Source organism: Diceros bicornis, chromosome 17, assembly GCF_020826845.1.
Source record: "Diceros bicornis minor isolate mBicDic1 chromosome 17, mDicBic1.mat.cur, whole genome shotgun sequence".
NCBI classification, from domain to species: domain Eukaryota; kingdom Metazoa; phylum Chordata; class Mammalia; order Perissodactyla; family Rhinocerotidae; genus Diceros; species Diceros bicornis.
The window spans coordinates 61,456,562-61,474,409 of NC_080756.1; the positions used below are offsets into that span (position 1 = coordinate 61,456,562).

At 49.7% G+C, this 17,848-nt stretch overlaps 1 protein-coding gene across 1 annotated transcript in view; it reads right to left on the minus strand.

Annotated features, from left to right (window-relative positions):
- Positions 1 to 527: 527 nt before the first annotated feature.
- Positions 528 to 17,848, minus strand: part of ADA2 (adenosine deaminase 2) — a 30,622-nt gene continuing 13,301 nt past the window's right edge. Inside the window, exons 5-11 of the mRNA XM_058559144.1 lie at positions 11,326 to 11,453; positions 9,603 to 9,693; positions 7,804 to 7,912; positions 5,467 to 5,624; positions 4,660 to 4,862; positions 4,316 to 4,411; positions 528 to 1,933 (exon numbers count right to left, since the gene is read on the minus strand). Of these exons, the coding sequence (XP_058415127.1) occupies positions 1,930 to 1,933; positions 4,316 to 4,411; positions 4,660 to 4,862; positions 5,467 to 5,624; positions 7,804 to 7,912; positions 9,603 to 9,693; positions 11,326 to 11,453 (789 nt within the window). The 3' untranslated portion in view covers positions 528 to 1,929. The remainder of the gene's footprint in view (positions 1,934 to 4,315; positions 4,412 to 4,659; positions 4,863 to 5,466; positions 5,625 to 7,803; positions 7,913 to 9,602; positions 9,694 to 11,325; positions 11,454 to 17,848) is intronic.

A 17,848-nucleotide genomic window follows, 5' to 3' on the forward strand; every position in this document is an offset into this window, starting at 1 on the left:
GAAAGTTCTTCCTTACATTAGAATGGCAACTAATAAATATGGAAGAAATGGTGGAACTAGAAAATCACCATTTAGTGATTGTATTTTCCAATATATTTTCTAACAATATCTCTAATCCTATATGCCCTCCTTACAATGTGACTTTGACAGTTTCCATTAAAAGGTGGGGTCTCTGTCTCCTCCTCTTGAAGCTAGGAGCATTTAGACTAGAGAAACACGACCTATAGAGTGTGGCAGAGATGACACAATGTGACTCCCAAGGTTATGTTGGGAAAGGCAATGGCGCTTCTGCTTGACTCCCTGAACACTTACTCTTGAAGCCTTCCGCCACCACACAGTGCAGACACCCATGCAGAGGCCCTGCGACTGCACTCTGAGGCGTGTGGAGAGGAGATGCCTGGCCAGCTCCCAGCTGCCCCAGCTCCACTACCGTTTTGACTGCAACCCCGTGAGAAACCCCACACCAGAACTGCCCAGCTGGCCCTTCCCAGATCCCTGGCCCACAGAAACTGTGAGAGAGAAATAAATAATAAAAATAAATAAGTTTTTATTATTTTTTAAGCCACTAAGTTTTGGGAAAATTTGTTACACAGCAACAGATAACTGGAACAGCAACCATCATAGTAATAGTAGATTCAGACAATAATCTTAATGGAGGCAAAAACGAATGGGTAAAGGTTTGCTGAGGAATGAGATTTTTACAGAGAGTTAAAGTGTTTTCCCACTAAATATTTATTAATCACAAAGGGAAAAACTTTACAGTGGCGAATCCTGGCAGACATCCCTTAACAAAGCGATCGAAGTTAGGGTTGTCATGATGGGACAGACTGACACTGGCCGCGTTGTGGTGCTTGTCAACAGTGAAGCACCGGCGGGGGGAGGGCACTGGTTTGTAACACTCGCTGATTTCTGTGGTGTGAAAACGCCCACAATGACGGATTTCAGACTACCACAGGTTTCACAACAGGCTGAAGTTTTAATGATTGGCTGTTGCTTGCTTATGCAGCCCGCGGCCTGCAGGCCCTGATCCTCGTGCCCCCGCGATGCCCTGACGGACCCACAGCACTCCTGAGGCATTCCTCTCACAAATGCACAGCTGGAACCTCTTCAAAGGAAACAGCAGACAAGCCCAAAATGAGGGCACTCTACAAAATAACTGGCTTGTGCACTTCACAAGTATTGAGGTCACAGAAGACAAGGGAAGGCTGAGGAGCTAGCTGTTCCAGACGGAAGGAGACGAGAGAGAGATGATAACTAAGTGTGACATGGGGTCCTGGGTGGGGTTCCCAGCCAGAAAACAAAAAATGCTTGGAAGGGCCAGGGCCAGATGGTAGTATCTTTTCAATGTTAATATCCTGATCTGGACGGTTGTCCTGTGGTTACACAGGAGAATAGCACTGTCTTTAGGAAATGCACACAGAAGTATTTAGGAGTAATGGGGCATAACGTCTGCAACTCAGGCCTCAACTGGTTAGAAAGATAGATCTAGACCTTGAGAGAGAGATGGACATGGATATGGATAGAGAATGATACAGCAAACGGAAAATGTTCACAACTGGGGAACCTGGGCAAAGAGTATCTTAGAGTTCTTTGTACTATTCTTGCAACTTTTCTGAAAGTTTCATGTTATTTCAAGACAATAAGATAGATGTTCCGTGGTTTTCCCTGAGGTTGAATCCCAACTTCTAACCTGCTGGGAAACAGGACGGTTGGCACTGCCAACAACGTTCCCTCAGTGTGAATTTCCAGAAGGCCTCCTGCCCTTCCTGGGGGCTGTGCCGACTGAAGCGAAAGTTCAGGCCCCAGGAGGAGGAGGCCAGGCCAGGGCATCCGTCACGGGACAGACAACGGGGACTCACTGTGCAATAAGCCTGGCAAGTCAGGGGCTCGCGGCATCCCTGGCCTGTAGGCTCCTCCAGCCCAGACAATTCATCTGACAAAGAAGGAAAAAGGATTTCACCTCACTCTGACAAAGAAACTAAAAATACAGATTGCATGAATTCAAATTACAGAAAGACAGTTTATCAATAGAAGGCTTTGCTGCAGATTTCCTTTAAATAAATAGCAAGTCCCCAGGTGCAGCATGATTTGTTTACAAAAATTCAATTAACACACAATTTTGCCAAAAGATGATCTGTCAGGGCACCCTCTGGGAAGTCCTACAGGAGGAATGAGTGAAATCAGCTTTATCCACTCTACTCCCGGCAGAAATATGACTCAGGTCCAGGGGGCTACAACGTGTTTCCCAGATCTTCATAACTCAGTTTCTGGTTCTGTTGCTGTTTCCTAGTTCTCTGCTAGGACTCAGCCTATTGAACCAGGCCTGAAGGCAAAACTGTAGCTGGTTTATTTTGCCAAATCAGAGATTATACCGAGTCCAGGCCAGAGATCTTACACTCCTGGGAGACCCCGGTAGCCATGGCAATTAGCCCATTCTGCTAAGTTCCATTTTCATCATTTATTAAATGTAAGTCAGCCGAGTTGGGACCTATACACCATCTACTGGGATTGGTGAAGGCAATGAATCAAAGACCCTCAGAATTAGAGAGGATCTTTGAGGTCATCTTGTTCCATCCAGGAATCAGCCTGTGGTTGAGGACTCCCAGTCAGCAAGGCTTTTCCCAGTACCATCAACCAACTGTGAAAAACTACAAATGGAGAGACGGTCGCCTGCTGCCTGAGAGCTCAGATGCAGGTGATGGACGATGGATGAGAAGACATATGAATCCACCCAGGACTTTTAAGGAATTCTTTGACTCCCCTTCACATCCTTTGGTCAAGTGAGGACAAGCCTGGCTTCTTGCCTTCCTTCTCCCAAAGACCACGCCAGGAGCCAGAATCTGACCATGCGAGGCCTTTTCTGGGGGGAGACTCTGCTCCACCGTCTCCTGCCTCAGCAACCAGCTCAATACTTACAAGTTGTGTCCATCCATTCAACACATCTTTTAATGAGTGCTGACTAGTTGTGGGGCATGGAGCTAGGCTCTGGGTTCACAGTGTACAGAAAACAATCATTAGTGCCTGCCCACAGGAGCTTACAGTCTGGTGGGAGGGAGACTATAAACACAGATAAAAGCATGTAATTACAAATTGTGATGAGAGTCACGAAGGAAGAGAGGTGCTGTGAGACAGAATAACAGGTTAGGGGTCTGGGAAACCTTCCCGAGACAGTGACGTGAAACCTGAAACCTGAAACCTGAAGGGTGAACACGAAGTTACTTAGACAACAGTGGAAAGAAAGAACATTCCAGGCAGAGAAAATGAGAAAGACCCTGATGCAGGATAGAGCTTGGGGTATCTGAGGAACAAAGGGCTAGGATGGCTAGAGTCTGGCGCACAAGAGGCAACTGGGGTAGGATGATGCTGAAAGGGGTCCAGATTAAACAGGATGCTGTATGCCCTGCTGAGACATTTGGGTTTTTCTAAGTGCACCGAGTTGTAAGCAATGGAATAACCTGATTTAATTTAATTTTTAGAAAGCCATTGCTCAGTGAAGAATGAATTGGAGAGGGCAAAGAGAAGAATGAGGAGATCAATTAGGAGGCTATTGTCGAAACTCAGGCAAGAGGTGATAATGGCTTCAACTCAGCCAATAGCAGTAGAGGTGGAGAGGCATGGATGGATTCAAGATACATTTTGATATAGGGAGCAGGGGAGAGAGCAGTATCAGGAATGTCACTGAAAATTTCTGCTTTGAGCAACTGGGTGGAATGGATGGAAGTGCCATTTACCAAGATGGAAAGACCAGGAAAAGGTTGAAAGGGAAGAGACTGAGAGTTCAGCATTGCACGTAGTAGGTTTCTGAGATTCCTGTGAGCCATCCAAGAGAATAAATAAATTTGGGAATCATAAGCAAATAAATAGTATTTCAAGCAAAGGAATGAATGAAACTAACTAGGAAAAGAGTATAGAGTGGGAAGAGAAGAGAAAAGAAGAGGAGAGAAGCAAAAAGACAAGAACTCAAGAGAGGCAGGATTGAGTGCTGAGGAAATTCAACACAGAGATCAGACGGAGAAGGAGCATCTGGAAAACGGACATCAGAAGCAACGGCCAGAAAGAAAGGAGAAAACCAAGAGAGTGGATTTCACTGAGGCTGAGAGAAGAATATTTCAAAAAGAAAAGTTTGGTCAACTGATCAAGTATTTCTGAGAGGTCAAGCAATCTGGAGGCCATTGCCGACCTTCACAAGGTCAGTTTTGATGAAGAAATGGAGGTGGAGACTACACTGGAGTGGACTCAAGAATGACCGAGAGAAAATGAAGACAGCTTGTGGAGGGAAGCAGAGGAATCAGGGAATAAACATCTGTCTTCTCACTTGGGCCTCCTGGCCAGGTCAGCTACAAACTTATCCCATCTCTCCTCCCAGGTCTTCATGGCCACCTTCTTCTCCATAGCCAACAGGGCGCTGTACCTGCAGGAGAAGAGGCGCCAGGTCAGCCCAGGGAAGGGGATGGGGAGCAGGACAGGCAGTATGAGGGGATCTCAGATGCCTGAGGAGCACATTTCTCCTTAGTCCAGGAGCAAGAACGAAACAGAGATGAGGTGGAGAAAACCCACAGAAACCTTCCAGACTTCTGCCCCAAACCTCTAAGAGAGGTAAACACAAGTTGTGGGATGGAAGAGGGAGTGGGGGATCTGGGAGGTACATAGGACACTCACTTGATAGAGTTCATGGCCAGCTGTTTGAGTGTCCTCAGGTCAGCCGTCATCCCCCCAATGCCCATGAAGGCCTCATAGAAATCATAGGACAAGCCTTTGGCTCCAAAGACAGCTGGGTCATCAGAGCTGATCACCATGGGGTACCCGGTGGCCATGAGAACAGCTGCAGGGTGGTTTCTCAGGTCAGATACCAGTTTCAGAACCTGCTCAACAGGAGGCAAAGGAGAAAAACAAACTTTGATCCATAAAAAGTGTCGTTACAAGGGAGGTGAGACCCATGAGCATAACCAGCTCCTTTCTTATCTCCATCACTGTTCTGAACATTGGGATGACTTCTGGGCAAAGTCCTGACACAAGGAATAGAGCCAGTCCTCATGCTTGTCCTAATTTTCTCCAGGTCTCATCACCACCACAAACATTTGCTCTCTCTCTTGGTCCTGCTCAGAGCAGCTCTCCTCAACACAGCAACAGATGCAGGTACACAAAGAACCGCAAGCAACTGTGGAAGCAGCAGTATCCTATGGCCCCTCTCACTTCCCTGGCCTCCCCCAACGTCCCTTCAGCTTTGTCCACAGCTTTGCCCAAAATTCCACCCCACTGGGGATCCTCACTGCTGCCTCATTGTTATGAATGGTTTAGGCAAAGGGCCTTTCCTAAATACTTCTACTAATGGGAGGCAGAGAGTGGAGGAATATAGAAAACGAGTTAAGGAGAGAAAAATTATACAGGAAAAAGGTCGAGCAGCAGAGCAGAGGTTGAGGTTTGGGGAGAAGATCGCACTGGACTGGTCCCATGGATCATGCATACCTGGTTGGAGATGGGACAGACCTCGATGGGGATGTCCTTCTTCCAGGAGTCAGCCCAGACTGCTGGGTGTTTGCTCAAAGCAAATCCATGGCCAATTCTGGTAGAGTTCAGTATTAGGGCATCCAGAAGGTTTCTGTCTACGGAAGTACCCTGCCAATCTGTGGATACAGGGGTAGTCTTCAATAGGATAGATCTGACCCACAGATCATCCTCAGATAAAGGCTCCAGACCCCCCAAGCAAGAAAAGGGAGAAAATGAAATTTGACACAAATACCCCCAGACACACATTTTCCTTATAACAATGCTAAAGAGAGGTACGGCATGCCTTTATTGTATGTATGTATGTGACAGATGAGGATGTTGAAACTTACAAAGGCTTTATAAATTGAAGGAGGATACTCGGCTAGCAAGTGGCAAAACTGGGTTTCAAGTCTTTGTCTGTCTGACCCCACAGTCCGTATTCTTTCTTTCCATTTTTTGTTTCCAGAGCTATTCTCTGGGAATTTTATGTTTATGATCTTTACAACAAAGTGCTGCAGACTCTGTCAATATAATAATTTGTATGTATTTACTTTAATTTATATCTTTAACAGTACTCTTGGGACAATATCAAGGGCAAGATGGCGAGGGTCAGCACGAACAACGTGGTGGCAGATGCTGCTGCTGCCTCCTCCCCAGCAGTCCCTGCAGCACCTTCTGGTTGGCAGGCCTTCTTTAGAGGGTGAAAATGACATGGCCCAACTCTCCCAGCTTCCCTTGCAGCTAGGATAGTCCTAATCCTGGCCTGGGAGGTTACTAGTGGGCAGCTCCTGGGGCTTCCACCCTAATAGAAGGAGATGCCCTGGAGGAAACATCTCGTCTTTTGCTTCACTGGATGTGGTCATGCCTGAACATGACTTCACTATCTGACGACAAAGTAGGGTGAAATCCTGGACTCGATGAGGACAGCAGAGGTTGCTTATTACGTGACATAACAGATGACCTTATTGTAAAACCTGTTGGATGTGTGCACTCCATTTCTGGCAGCCCAAAGCATCTCAACTGAACCACATGTAAAATATGACAATTCCACTTCTCTGTTAGGAATAAAACCCAAGAAATCCCCTTGCTGGTGAAGGCGTGTGTTTTACGTGGATTTTCACTAGTTTCCTATCTAGTACTTTCTTTGCAAATATTGCCTCTCCTTTTTTTTTTTTTTGATAAGGACATTACTCTTGGGTATTAAATGCCCAAGTCCTGGCAAACTCATCTCTTAGGACCATACATTTTGGAATTTAGTTAGCTCCTGTGTGACAGTGCTTCATACTGTTGCAATGACTTCACACAGGTAAGCATGGTTTTCCCAACTAGACCACAAGCTCTTCAAGGTTAACAACCCCCTACCCCATCCCCCGTAAACAGTTCTTTAAATCTCCTAGAACAGCTTTGATCTAAATTGGATCTAAACTGGCTTGAAATGTCAGGAAGAAGAGATTAATGCCCATGGGCCCTTCCTCTGAGAGATGGTGTGATAAACCAAGGTTTAAGCCCAGTTGTGAAATTCAAGCTCCCACTGCTCTCTCATGTCCTCAGTCCTCTGAGGGTGACAGATGGGGTGCGGCAGTGAGCTTTCCTCCTGGTCTAAGCACCCAAACCTTCATTTTGATCTGAGACTGCAGCCATGGTCTGGCGCTCCTTTTGCTGAGGGTGTGCGCACTTCAGGACTGGAATATGGGAGGGGCTGAGAGATGACCAGTGAGCCTAGGGACTGAGCTTTGGGGAAGGAAGGTGTGGCTGGGCTAGGACATTTCAGGAGCAGCAGCAGCCAGGCTGCCTGGGCAGGGTGGGGTCTCCTCTTCCGCACTGATGCGTGTGGACAGAGCCTCCTAGAGGCCAGGGCAGTCTTGGGTCTAGTCCCTCTTCTGCCACTGAACAGTGTGTAACTTGGGACAGGTGGGTTCACCTCACAAGCACAATTCACTCGTTATGAAACAGAGATCATCAAAAAGGGCTCAGATTCAGACTCCGCCACTGACCAGCTCTACCTTTGGACCAATCACACTGTTTGGAGCTGTGGGCTCATCTATAAAACGGGGATAAAAACACCTTCCTAGCAGGCCTGGAGTGAGAATTGGAAACAATATATGTGAAGTGCATGATACTGTTACTGTCACTGTTATTCCTTCTCCAGGGGCTGCTGTCAGGATTAAATGAGATAATGCATTCGAAATGGAGAAGGGCCATAAATGACCCTTGACTCTCACTACACTGCCAAGGGCCCTGTCAACACTCTTGAGGGATGGTGAGGAGCCTCCCGTCCACCACCTCCTGTGTCCTGATCGTCTCTGCATGGCTCACCTGTCTCTCCGGCGTGGAAAAAGTAAGGCAGTTTTACTGCATGCGAGGCTGGAAGCATCAAAGCCTCCTTGTAGTCATACAAGGAGTGGCCAGTGTCCTCACGCCCCACCTGTGGGACAGAGAGGATGGGACATGGAGCTGGCTGCTTGATCCATGCCTCACTTTGTTGATGGTGCCCCTGCAGCCTGTGAGCACCCTTCCTTTACCCTCCACTACTGCCTGAGGTCTTGCTCACACAGCCTTTTAAGAATGACCAGCAGCAGAACTGGGAAAGAAAAGAGTGCGTCATTGCCCTGAAATAACTCCCCCCTTAGGCAGAGGCTGTGCCTTGTATCCTCCCAGCTCCTCCCATCTTGTCTTCTCACACCACCTTCCAAGCCCCTGTGCTTCAGCCCTGAGCATTTCAGGGGGAGAGAGTGACAGAGCCATAGAGAGACAGAGCCAGCAGGAGAGTGAGAGGCTGAGAGCAGGAGAGACAGGGAGAGAGTGGGAGAGACAGAGAGACAGAGAGAGCAAGAGAGCTGGAGCCCTGGGCCAGGAGCCAGGAGGAGACCAGATGCAGCTCGGCCACTCATCGCCTGTGGGCCCCTGGGCGTGTCAGTTTCCTGGCGGAGTCCCCCTGTGACTCAGTTCCTCAGCTGTAACTAACATGAAGAGCAACTACAACCAAATCACGCTTTTCAGACTAAGCCGCACATACCCTCAGGGCTTTGTAGTTGTGTGCCAGGAGGAAGGGTGCCTTAGGATAAAAGGTGCCTCCTTCAGAATGCCTATTTTAATTTGTGAGGTAGGAGAGTGGGGGACAATGACACATTTTTGTAATAAAACAAACATGGATATTCAATGTAGTAGGATGAAGTGTAGATTTGAAAGAAACTCGGAGCTTGCAAGTGGACCCCTTTGAACAACTACCTATCTCCCCTTCAACCCCAAACTCCCAAGAGGGCTTGTCCATTAGAGTCCTTGTATGGACTGTTCCAGAGGCCCTCCTTCTCAGGCCCCTTTGTTAGTGCTCCACACAGAGGGAAAAGATGAGATGGAGGGACTTCTGCCCCTTTCCTGGAAAGGCAGATCCTCTGGGCAAAGCTCAAAGGTCCCAGGAGGACATCCTGGGTCCAAACAAAGTGATTCCCTGAGAGCCACTCTCTGGGCTCTGCTTGGTCTGACAGCAAGAGCTTAAGCACAGTCTGGGGTAAAATGTACAGATTCTGTAAGAGGGAGTCAGGAATGCCCTTTAGCCAGTTAGTCCAAATTAATTTAGCTTCCTTAATGAGATGAATGAGTTGTCACCTGGGAAGTGTGGCCTCGCTGTTAGGATCTGGCTATGGCTTTGACTTGGCGGTGAGGGGCAGTCACACCACTTATGGATGTGCAGCTTCAGAAACAGCTGAGGAAGCCAACAGGATGCAGAGAGACGGACGCCTTTTACATCCTCGACGGTTCTGCTCAGAGCTAGCCCCGTCCCTGCTTCCAGACACCGCCCCGTGTGCTGCGGTTGGGAGAGCCAGATGTAGGTGGGCAGTGTGAGCAGAAGGCAGGGGAATGGGGAATAAGCCCGTCATTATTGTCCAAATGCCCCAAATTCCTTCCTTATTCTGGAACTTCCCTTTTTAGTCGTCGCGCCATTGCTGTCATCCCCCTGCAGGCCCCTAGATGGGGTCAGCGCTGAACTCTGGCCAGGCCTGCGGTTGGCAGCCTGAGCCTCTGCAGAGGCTTCACTGGGTGCTGCCCGGCCCTTCACCAAGAGCTGCCTGCTGGGCCCGCCCTCGGACAGCCTTGCTGTGCACAGAGTCCGTTACCAGATCAAATCCTGCCACCATCCTGGGGAACATGGTCCGAAGCGCCATGGCTGTTCGGACGGATTCCATGATGAGGGACACATCTTTGGATCTGTGAGAGAGACAGAGAAGCAAAGAAACAGCGTGAACCCCAGAGCAGCTCCCTCGGTGCCTGCAGCTGCTCTAGTGCAGGGTCCACAGCAACCATCTCCCAAACCCACATGACCCCATCCCAACAGGGCTGTTGTGACCCCTTTAAGTGGCTGCATCTGAGAGAGATTTCGCCCAAATCCATCCCTGTCAAGGACTCTGGCTGGCTCCAGAGGGACCCACAGTCTCTGAAAAGCAGGTGAGGCAAAGGGACCCATGGGGCAAGTTTTATCTGTCTACATTTGGATGAAGCGAAGTGGCCTTGTCCAAAACTTGCCCTGCATCCCTGAGAGGGCGGGGCCTGGAAGTGGGTGCAGTACACTGGCCAGGTCCCTGTTCACTGGACACCTGTGAAATGCCACAGGTTGGCTGGACGTGGCAACTCCATGTCCTCTTCCTCTGATTAAATCAGCCAGGCCCTGGGCACTCCAGAAACCATATAGCCAGGCTGCCTGACCTCCCTCTGTGCCCTCTCTCTCTTCAAGACCAGGACAGGGAGGAGGCAAGCAGCATAACATCAGAAACACCAAGAGAAAAGGCCTCGCACAGCCCATGATAGGACAAAGGCCTCTGCCCGCAGCTGGCTCACTTGTTCCAGTCCTCAGTTCTCTGGGCCTAAGTTTGTCCTGCCCCCGCTTCCCCACACTTTCCCATTCCCTCTCCTGCAGAGCCCGAAGGGAACACAGAGAGCACTTACCCACTGCAGCTCAGCCCGAACGCCCTTCTGCCTCTGGCCTCCAGGGAGCCTCTGGGCAGAACCAGTGGGGCCCACCCTGCAAGCTCCGTCCTGGCTGACCAGCACACAGGCACAGGCCTCACGAGGAGGGCAGGGGATTCCAGGGAGGAGGCTCCTGGGAAGTCTGACTGCCCTCCAGAGCCCAGCCCCACGGTGGGCTCAGCACATGGAGCAGCTGCCCACCCCCCCAAGCCTGACTGGTGTGATCCCACCTGGCTGCTGCCGCTGCATCTCCAGCCCTGGACAGGCCACAGGCCTTAGACTGGCTGCTCTTTGAGAAGAGAGGAGAGCTCTTCCTTTGGTAAAATCAGAAGGAAAATTAAGCTCTAAGGCTTTCTGCGCTTGCTTGGGGAAGGAGGGGTCCTTCTTCACACCACCACGCTGCTGTGGGGACTCCACACACAGATGCTGAGACAGCTGTCACTCAGGGCCCAGTCACCAATCAAGGCCTCGCACCCAGCAACACGCAGCAACAGCTGACAGGAGGCAGAACCCCAGTGGCAAATTAAAACAAAGAAAAGGGCCAATTATCCAAACATTCAGGCAAAAACATTATACTCATAACTGAGTCACCAGGCAAATGTGAGGTCACAGCCTAGAATTATCTGGAAAATTGACACAGTCCTTCACTTCAGTCTGGTTGTGAGGACTCAAACTAGAAGTGATTTCAGATGTTGATTTTTGCACTCACACGCAAGCGCACACAGCAAGCCCACGCTCTTTGGCATCAGGGGTCTCTGACCCCTGGCTCCCAGCCTCCCCTCTCACCTCTCTCTGCCCCGCTCCCTTCCTAGCCTAATAGCTCTGCCCACATCCCTTTCTCCCCACACTTGCAGTTTCAGCCATGTTCTCTCTCACCTGTCATCCGAATAAATGATTTTGATTCCAATAAATGCAGGATGCTTTTTCGCAAACATATAAGCAACTTCTTTGTAAGTCTTCACTGACCACTCTCGGTTATGGACCGTCCCGTCCAGTTCATACACCTGGGAGGGAAGCACACCCCGACCAGACATCAGAGGGAGCAGAGCGAACTTCATCCCCAACAACCAATGATTTCTAAACCAGGCTGGGCTTTGCAGTTTCCTTGTTCAGTGCCTTGGACGGTCTCTGACACTTATCAGAAGTCCTAGCCCCGCCTCGGATGATGCTCTCTGATGCCATGAGGCTGGGCTCTCTGCCTGTCTCGTTCTTTGCTGGGTCCTCACCTGGAGGTGCCTGGCACAGGCAAGTGCTCAATCAGTACTCATGGAACGAACAAAGAAGACGTCAGCTGGGGAGGGGACACGAGCCAGAAAGAGTGGTCTGAGGACCCACTTCTCCCTACTCTCCCACCCCCAGACAGAGCATCCCTGAGGTGGCCACAGCTACCAGGGACACCAAGAGTAGCATGGTTAGGGGCAGAGCAAGAAGGGCCAGAAATGGGCAGTAGGTAAGACAAAGGAGGGAGACGCAGTGGGGAGAGGGATGCAGACTGGGGAAGGGGTGTAGAGGAGACCCCTCCAAAGTGCCTGCCTGGCAGGTTGAGCCCTGCCAGGCCTGTGGTGAGAGGTGCTGGGGTGGGGCTGGAGTGGAGCCAGGCCTGTCCCCTGCAGCTCCCTCTGCCCTCTCCCATCACCGGGCCAGGTCTCACCCCTGCACAAAGGGACAGGACAAGATGTAGGAGTTTCTGTAGAGGTTGTAGGGCGAGGGAGGACGGGAAGAAATAACACGCAGGGGTTCAAGTCATTCCTATCGGCACGAATTAAGCACCTACAGTGTGTAAGGAACTGAGCTGGGCATTGGAAGGGATGAACAAATGCTAATAAGACAAGATGCCTGCCCTTGAGGGGTTTTCAGTTTAGTGGAGAGACAGATTCTCCCCATTTTTATAATACACAGCAGAAGAATGAAGTGCTAAACAGAGGAATACGGGATCGCAGAGGAAGAACGGGTTCACTGGACAGGCTCAGAGAAGCTCTCCTGGAGGAAGGCATGGGGCTGGGCCTGGAGAGGTGACTAGACTGGATAAGCAGCAAGTAGAGGTGGCTGCTCTGCAAGCGAGTCGGGTAATCCCTGGCGGCCTCTGTGGCTACAGGGTTGCTAGTCCTGGCCTAGGGAACAGTGGCTCTACCCAGAGCCAGAACTGACAAGGGTCCAGGGAGTGGACGCAGATGGAGGCAGGACGGGAGCGCGAAGAGCTGCCTTGGCAACCTAAAGGGGAAAGGTCCCTTCTCATCGCTGGAGTCGGCTCTTGATTCGCTGGCCTCACAGGAGCTGGGTGCTCTTGGGGGGCCTCTTCTCATTCCCCCCGGTCACTTGCCTCACACCACTGTCTCCAGCCCGGGGACCTCCCTTGCCCTCCTGATGGCATCACCATGGACACTGCACCCCCCAGACCCCGAGAGCAGGCCTTCTGGTCTTCCATCTCCAGGGTCCCGCTCTGCCGCTGGGGTTGGGGACGTGGGGTGAGCAGGCAGCTCTTTCCAGCCCCTTCCCTTGGCCGCACGGGCCTTTGCCCTTCAGCTTCCTCTGCTGCTGCCCCATGAAGCCCGGCCTTTCACGCACCCCACGAGGCCACCTCGCCCACTGGGCTCCCTGCTCTCAGGTGGGATTTCCCTATCTCTGGCCTAGGAGTGGACATGCTCAGGCTTACGGAATGTTTGTGTTTTTTTTTAATTAATTAATTAATTAATTTTTCCCCCAAAGCCCTAGTAGATAATTGTATGTCATAGCTGCACATCCTTCTAGTTGCTGTATGTGGGACGCGGCCTCAGCATGGCTGGAGAAGTGGTGCGTCCGTGCGTGCCCGGGATCCGAACCCAGGCCGCCAGTAGCGGAGCGCGTGCACTTAACTGCTAAGCCACGGGGCCGGCCCAGGCTTACGGAATGTGAAGGCTGCCAGGACTTTCCAGAGGGAAGGATCTTAGGTACTGTTAACTCAGACTCTAGTATCGCCCGTTATTATTATTTACTGAAAGGGGTCAGAATATACCACCCTGAAATATGCCACTTTGCATAAGGATTATTTCGAGCTGAAGGCAATTAAGAAGCAGTAAATGCAGACAGAGCTCTTTGCCCTGCTTCTGCCTGCCTAACAGCAGGACATCCATCTCTGTTTGTGAAGGTGCCCTCCTTCCAGCTCCTGTACCAGGAGGAGAACCACCCTTATCACGGGAGACAGAAAGTCGGCACCAAGACGGGTCTGCACAGACAAGCCTTACTAAAAGAACCCCTATCTTCTGTTGTTTTCCCTCATACATTTACCTTCCCACAATTTACTGCCCCTAGAAGCTCAAACTCCTTTTTCTTCATCTTGTTACTTCTCCACAAATTATCACCATTTGTTAAAATAGTACATAAGCACCTGGTCTACCCACTTCTTGGGGTCTTCACTTCTTTTCTACGAACGCCTCCATGCATGTAAAAATTAAATATTAACATCAAATAAAATTTATATGCCTTTTCTCCTGTTAATGTGGCTTTTGTCAGTTTAATTTGCAGGCCCCAAGAATAGAATATAAGAGGGTAAAGGAAAAGTTACTTTTTTCCTCTCCTACTTTACCAAGGATTTTTTAAAAGAGAGCTTTTCCTGTCACAGATTAAGGCTTCAGCAGACTTCCAGACACTCTGTTAGAGTCTTCAAATCTTTGATGCTGCAAGATCCTATATGCTGTACCCCAGCAGTTCTCCAAGTGTGGTCAGGGAAACTCTGTGAGTCCCCCAGACTTCTTCATGCAATCTACAAAGGCAAAACTCTTCATAAAAATTTTAAGATGTTGTCTTTTTCACTCTCATTCTTTCATAAGCCTACAGAATTTTCCAAAAGCTGCATCACGTGTGACGACATTGCTCTGACAAATAATGGATTGTGTACTTGTGTAGTCTTGTGTTTTGAAAATTTCTCAGTTTTAATTTCTAATACAGGCTATATTATACAGGATTTAGTAGATATAATCCACATAAACAAAAGCTGTTTGGGATCCTCAAAAATTTTTGAGTGTAAAAGTTTGAAAACCATTGCGTTAACCCAACCCACAACTGTTAACTTGAAGCGGTCTTGGCGGTCCCCAGCTGACTGGCAGAAGGGAAGAACAGAATTTTGCCCCAGGCCATGACAGCTCTCTCAGGACTGTCACCTGCCCAGACACCCCACCTGGATTGCAAAGCCCTGAGGGTAGGGTCCGTGTGGTTTTGATCTTCCAACCTCCCCTCCTAGAGCATGGAGGAGGAGCTCCATAAAGAAGCACTAACTTAAGAGGAGGGCTGTCCACTGGGAGTGTTACAAGTCTTCCGCCCCAGGCAGCACGGATGAATAGACGGGTGCTGGAGGGGTAGCCAGTGCAGCACTGCTAGCAAAACAGAAGGGAGACAGAAGAAAGAACCTTTAAAAAAAATCAACAAATGACAATTCTGCCTAAAAGAAGACCCCTGGCAGATTAATCAAGTATGCAGAGATATGCAAAAGATGCAACCAGAGGCCTGATGGGGGCTTGCAGATGGCAGTGGTTCCAAGTCACCAATTCTGTCATTCCAGCACTCATCACTGGAGAGCTGGGACCCCTGCCTTCCAAGGTTCCAATCCCACCACGAGTTCCCATCACATGGGGAGCCACAGACACTGAATCTGGCTCTTGGGGCTGCATTCAGAGCATTTACTAGTCGCCTGGTGCCCCAGTAAATCTCCACCAAGGCTCCAGGCCTTGTGCTCCTGCGCCTCTGTCCTCGGGCAAAGAAACTGCAGGCTTTGGAGTTGGACGCACCTAGGACAGAATCTGAATGCTCAAGAGAACCCCCACTTCAGGGAGCAGCAGGTCCCTTCCAGAGGGGAGACCTGCCACTCCTCACAGCCTCACACCTAGTGTGAGTAGAACACGGCTATGAAGCTGGGCGCCGGAGGGAAGGTCTCAGCTGGTTTGGGGGTTCCGGTCAGCCTTCTGGGTTCAGTCTCCCAGTGGAGTTAGAGTCTGTGCCGAATCATACCTCCTAGGGCTGTTGCAAGGATCAAATGAGTTAATATTTGTAAAGCACTTAGAAATGATAACTATTAATAATAATATTATTACCACTCTATCATCAGGTGTAGAAAAACAACTCAAAATCTGCAGTTGTCCTAGGAAAATGAGTTAATATCTAAGAATTTAGCAATCTGTAACTACAAGTAGGTGGTGTCAGTCATTCATTAAGACTAAGTGATACAGGGGCTGGCACAGTGGCTTAAGCGGTTAAGTGCATGCGCTCCGCTGCGGCAGCCTGGGGTTCGCCGGTTCGGATCCTGGGCTCGCACCAACACACCACTTGTCAAGCCGTGCTGTGGCGGTGTCCCATATAAAGTAGAGGAAGATGGACATGGATGTTAGCCCAGGGCCAGTCTTCCTCAGCAAAAAAAGAGGAGGAGTGGCAGATGTTAGCTCAGGGCCGATCTTCCTCACAAAAAAAAAAAAGACGACGACTAAGTGATACAGAAGCTGCTATATCCATGTAATAAGCCCTGCTGAATTAAAAACACATTGGGCTCAATTTAGATTGTCTCAATTTTAAACTACAGTCATGCACCACATAACGACAGTTTGGCCAATGATGAACCAAATATACAACGGCAGTCCCATAAGATGAGTACGATAGAGCCTAGGTATGTAGTAGGCTACACCATCTAGGTTTGTGTAAGTACACTCTATGACGTTCTCACAATGATAAGATCGCCCCACAATGCATTTCTCAGAACGTGTCCCTGTCGTTAAACAACGCTTGACCATCTAGTTGAATTGAGGAACTGTAAATTTGTGGGGAAATTATTCAAACTATGTACTACTTTCATAAACCAATATAGGATTACAAAGTTTTATTGTCTATGATATCATGGAATTATAGAATTTTGAAGCTGGAAGGAATCGAAGGGAAATTTGAGAGCACAGAGTTGCTTAGGGTTACTAGTTTGTATCAGACCAGACACGGAGACTCGGAATTTCTCACTCCCAAAGCCATCGGCTTTCACTGCTCAAGCACCGTTCCTCTAACAGGCGTTAACGGAGCTTCTGATATGTGCCAGGGATGTGCCGCAAGCTTTGTATCATCATCTCATTTCATCCTCAAAACTGCAGTATTAGGTGGGTCTCATTTTATGGATGAGGATTTTTTTTTTTTTAAGATTTTATTTATTTATTTTTCCCCCCAAAGCCCCAGTAGATAGTTGTATGTCATAGTTGCACATCCTTCTAGTTGCTGTATGTGGGATGCGGCCTCAGCATGGCCGGAGAAGCGGTGCCGTCGGTGCGCGTCCGGGATCCGAACCCGGGCCGCCAGCAGCGGAGCGCACACACTTAACCGCTAAGCCACGGGGCCGGCCCTGGATGAGGATTTTGAGCTTAAAAAGGTTAAGAAAGCCAGCCCTACTTCAGTTGGAGTGGGGGCTGGAGGTCTGCCCAGTTTCAGAATCTTGCTGACACTGACTGTCATCAGAGTGGCCCCTGCCCTCACCTTCATACTCCTGTGTCAGGGGGTCGCAGAGTCTCAGCCCTGGCTGCTGTTAGACTCACCCGGGACAGGGAACATGCACGGCTCCCACCCCAGCCTAATTAAATCAGAATCTCAGGGGTGGAATCTGTTTTCTCTTTACCGTGCCCAGGTGACTCTCCTGTATAGTGTCCAGCTGGGGTTGAGATCTAGTGTGTCTGTCGATGTGACAGGCAACTGAACAGCACAATGACAGCACAGCAGGGTGTGCGCTGTTGTCAGTCCGCTTGCAGAGAAACACCAATGACCTCAGATGGTGGTCACTTCAGCAAAAAGCCAGGTGGCATTTGTAATGAAGGGTCTGCTAAGAATCCAGAAAAATCCTTGGGAGTGGGGGTGGGGGTGGGTAGGGAAGCACAGTCCTGCTTGTTCCACAAGCGACAGCATCCAAGAATACGTCTGGAAAAGACCGCTGTGGTTCTCTTTGCCACGGACGTGTCCCTTTCCTACAACCTCCCATGAGTGAGTGTGGCAGGGCACTCTCCTGTTGATAATCCTCCTGGGGCTTCTAAGAGCTGCACACTGAAGACTGGCTGGGACCTGGTCTGGGCCTCAGATTCTGGCCGTGGGGGAAGGGACTAGAGCCCAGGAGATAAGACCCGCCTAGCAACTGTTGCTAAAGGCAAGTAGCCTTTGTTACTGAGCATTAGTAACACAATGGGAGGCTGAGCGGCTGGGAGAGTCCATCAGCATCCTCCCAGGCCCTGAATTAGCCCCACGAGCAAGGGGGAGGTCGTGAGGCGCAGCAAAGGAATTCCAGGGCAGACGGTTTTTAGTTGTTAATGTGTTGATGGCTCCCCCTACTCTGGCTAATGGGGGCTTTACGGCCAGGACTCGATTGCAAGAGGCCTTTGTTCCCGGGTCAGCCCAGAACAAATGGTCAAACCCC